This window comes from Saccostrea cucullata, unplaced genomic scaffold (assembly GCF_032062105.1).
Source record: "Saccostrea cucullata isolate Sc308-1 unplaced genomic scaffold, CSIRO_AGI_Scuc_v1 ctg19932, whole genome shotgun sequence".
Classification (NCBI taxonomy): Eukaryota; Metazoa; Mollusca; class Bivalvia; order Ostreida; family Ostreidae; genus Saccostrea; species Saccostrea cuccullata.
This window is the reverse complement of record NW_026937783.1, coordinates 3,524-6,765: the sequence shown is the minus strand read 5'-3', so window position 1 is coordinate 6,765 and position 3,242 is coordinate 3,524. Positions and strand designations below refer to the sequence as shown.

The following is a 3,242-nucleotide window of genomic DNA, read 5'->3' as shown; positions in this document are numbered from 1 at the left end:
AGTAAACGGAAGGCATTTGGTTAAAATATATTATACAGTAGTCATGTATAAAAATCAAAATGCTGAGAATAAAAGAAATACCGGCATTTGCTCGAATTCAACATTTGCATTAAAGATGTTCTTTTAGAACAAGAATATAATAATACAGCACACTTCTATCCACAAATTTGTTATTTCAGTCGTCCGAGCTTCCACACGATCTGGACCAATGAAAAAAATCACTGATTAGTGATCGCTTTTAAACTTCATCTGAATTTTGTATTTTTTTTGTTTTACAACACATCCGCATACCTCATATAAATGATATCATTGAATGCATTTTCAACCCATAAATCTTTTGATGACACTTGATCATTTGCTGGTACATTATTATTCCCTCAGTAGGTGGTTAAATAAGAAAAAAAAACAGTAATAGCAAATAGTTTTAATGTTTTTTATTTAACTTTTTCTCACACTTTTTTTTTGTACCTCGCCACAATCATAGCTCACATAACCCACAAACTGGGCTAGCCCAAGCACATCTAATTAAACTAATAAATTAAATGCCAAAAAATAACAAGCTTGGATGGAATTTTTTTTAATAAAGCTAATTTGGAATTTTCATATTCTAACACTATTTAACCTTTGTAGTTTCTTCTACGGGCCTGAGCTTGTGCTTGTGCATAATAAGACGCGTCTTTAATTGGAGCTGCCGCAGCAAACTGTGCTGGCCCGGGCATGCCTGGTCGCCCTGTGGCTCCCTGGGGCCCGCGTTCTCCCTTCTCTCCTGGAACTCCTGGTGCACCTTGGGCGCCCTGGTATCCTTGAGGTCCACGTGGCCCTGGCGGTCCATCTGGTCCTTGTGGTCCAGTCTCACCTGCGGGACCCTGAGGCCCTGGCTCACCTGGCATACCTGGGTATCCAACGTCTCCTGTAAATTATAAAGAACATTTACTTATAAGCGGTGTTATTTATCTAGAAATACTAGAAAATAAGGAGACCCCTGAACATAAATCGATTCATATGTCAATGAAAAGTATTATTCTTTGATCATTTTAATGTTTAGCCCCTGATGTTTAGACTTTCAACCATTAAGAATCAATCAATTAGCTTTCTTTTTCCTACCTTTCTCTCCCTGTGGTCCCATGGGTCCCATTGGTCCTGGTAGCCCTGGCTCTCCCTGATCTCCTGGAAGTCCCTGCTCTCCGGGGGCACCAGGCTCTCCTACTGCTCCTTCGTATCCTTTAAGACCTTGAGGTCCCTGTGGTCCGGGGGCTCCTGGAACACCTGGGGCTCCGGTTTCACCTGGAACACCTTGGTCACCTTGAGGTCCCTGCATACCTGGTTCGCCTTCTTCTCCAGGAACTCCGGGAGGACCAGTGTCTCCCTTAAATCCTGGGTATCCCTGTTTACCCTGAGGTCCAGGAGCACCTGGGGCACCCGGCTCTCCCTTGGGTCCTGAAAAAGATTTAAAAGAATATTAAAAACAATAACAAGTACAGTGATTTAGATTTTTAAAGATTGTTCTGAATCTGTTCTTTTTTATATTCCAAAATTGTATGACATTTTTTTCCTGCTTTAAGCACAGGCATTTAGCTATATTAAAGATAATTCTAAATCTCTCTTTTTTTAATCTTCCAGAATTGTTTAATATTTTTTCCTGTATTAAACTTTACCCTATCTCTTTAAATTCTCAAATCAATGTGCTGTTTATAAAAACACTCAAATAAAGTTTTGTACCTGGGGCGCCCATGGGTCCAACAGGTCCTCTTAAGAAGTAACTCCCAGCTCGTTTTCCTCTGCTGTGTGGAGCTGCTGTAAAACGTTTAGGAATAACGTAAATACTGTAGTTGATTTTAATTCAAAATGAATATCTTATTTTCAAAGAAAGCAGTAACGTATTACAATAATAATTCCAAATTAAAGAACAAGCCAATGAATAAGAATGCTCTCCAAAATCTTTAAAAAAATTGAAAAAATTTCAAACGAAGCGAAACCTCCTTTTAACTGTTATGAAAAAACATATTCATATATCCATGCTACCTTGTGTAATTGTATTTGAACCATACCATTTTTTGCTATTTCGTGTAATACTAGTAATACTTGTAAAAAAAAAAGACCTATTGTTTCTATTTAATAAATAAAGCCAGTGCATTTTTTTTAGAAAAATTAATTAATAACGATAGCATTCAACAATTCTTTCAAACAATTATTTTAAATTGCATATGCTTGCATTTTAAAAATCTTTTCATTCTAAAATTATCCCTCCTTAAGAAATACATGTACTTATTATCAAATAAGCTTAATTTTTCCTGGTGTAGTTTCACAAGAAAAACTGTTGTTCGTTTGTATTAAACAGGAAAAACAACTTACTGTGCTCTACCTCCACGATCTCGCTCTGAAGAGTGTTGAGCATCTCCTTCATCGACTCCAACTCGGTCCTGAGTTTGCCTAGCTCTGTGGTACAGTCGCTATTGGGTTTGCCGTACACGGCAGCCCATCCTAGAACGCAGAGCAGCACACAAGTACGCATGGTGATCACAATTCACAGCTGAGTCTGAGACTGAGTGGAACTCACGACTCCCTCTTTTATAAACCCCCGGCCAACTCACACAGAAAAGCCCTGGTGTCGGCAAAAAGTAAATGAGCCTTTGCAAATGTTAAATTTCTTGGGTCTATTCTCTTGATTAATTAGGGGCTCTTTTGGGAGAATCTTTCAAGAAAAAATTAGCAAGCATCTTAGCTAACCTGGACGAAATTAAATCAAGAACTACGTGTTCTTTTTATGCTATATCATTAATCGTTTTTTTTTTCAGTTTAGAATTCTTTATAAAACGCTGTCTTCCTAGTAAGGAATGACTGTTTAAATTTCAGTTTTATATGATGTAATCGAACAATTTTCTCAAAATGTAATTAGACTTTGATAATGTTTATATGTATGATCTTTAGTACGATATTGAATATATTGTAAACAATTTACAACTCATTTTATTTCACCAGATACAGTTAATACATTCCGGTCATTTGAATGTGTTGTACTTTGCATACTAGTACATGTAAGATATGACACTTAACAGTAATAACTAACTTTACGAACCTTTGACATATCTAGAAATACAGGTGACCATTGTTATCCAGGTACATTTTGGTTTTAGCCACGTCAGATTCGTATTTTTTTTTTACTGGACTTTTAGACTGGTCACTGTTCGTTCTCTTCACATTATTGCTTTAAATTCATTACAAAAAAAAATAAAAACCGAGTG

The 3,242-nt window shown here is 36.8% G+C and overlaps 1 protein-coding gene across 1 annotated transcript; it reads right to left on the bottom strand.

The window, feature by feature from the left end:
* Nucleotides 1-419: 419 nt before the first annotated feature.
* Nucleotides 420-2,560, bottom strand: LOC134248832 (collagen alpha-1(XXIII) chain-like). Its single transcript, XM_062731204.1, has 4 exons — nt 2,353-2,560; nt 1,720-1,794; nt 1,105-1,437; nt 420-910 (listed from the first exon to the last, which is right to left on the bottom strand). Exons 1-4 carry the CDS (start codon nt 2,510-2,512, stop codon nt 618-620), a joined length of 861 nt encoding a protein of 286 aa, XP_062587188.1. The 5' UTR covers nt 2,513-2,560; the 3' UTR covers nt 420-617.
* Nucleotides 2,561-3,242: the final 682 nt, after the last annotated feature.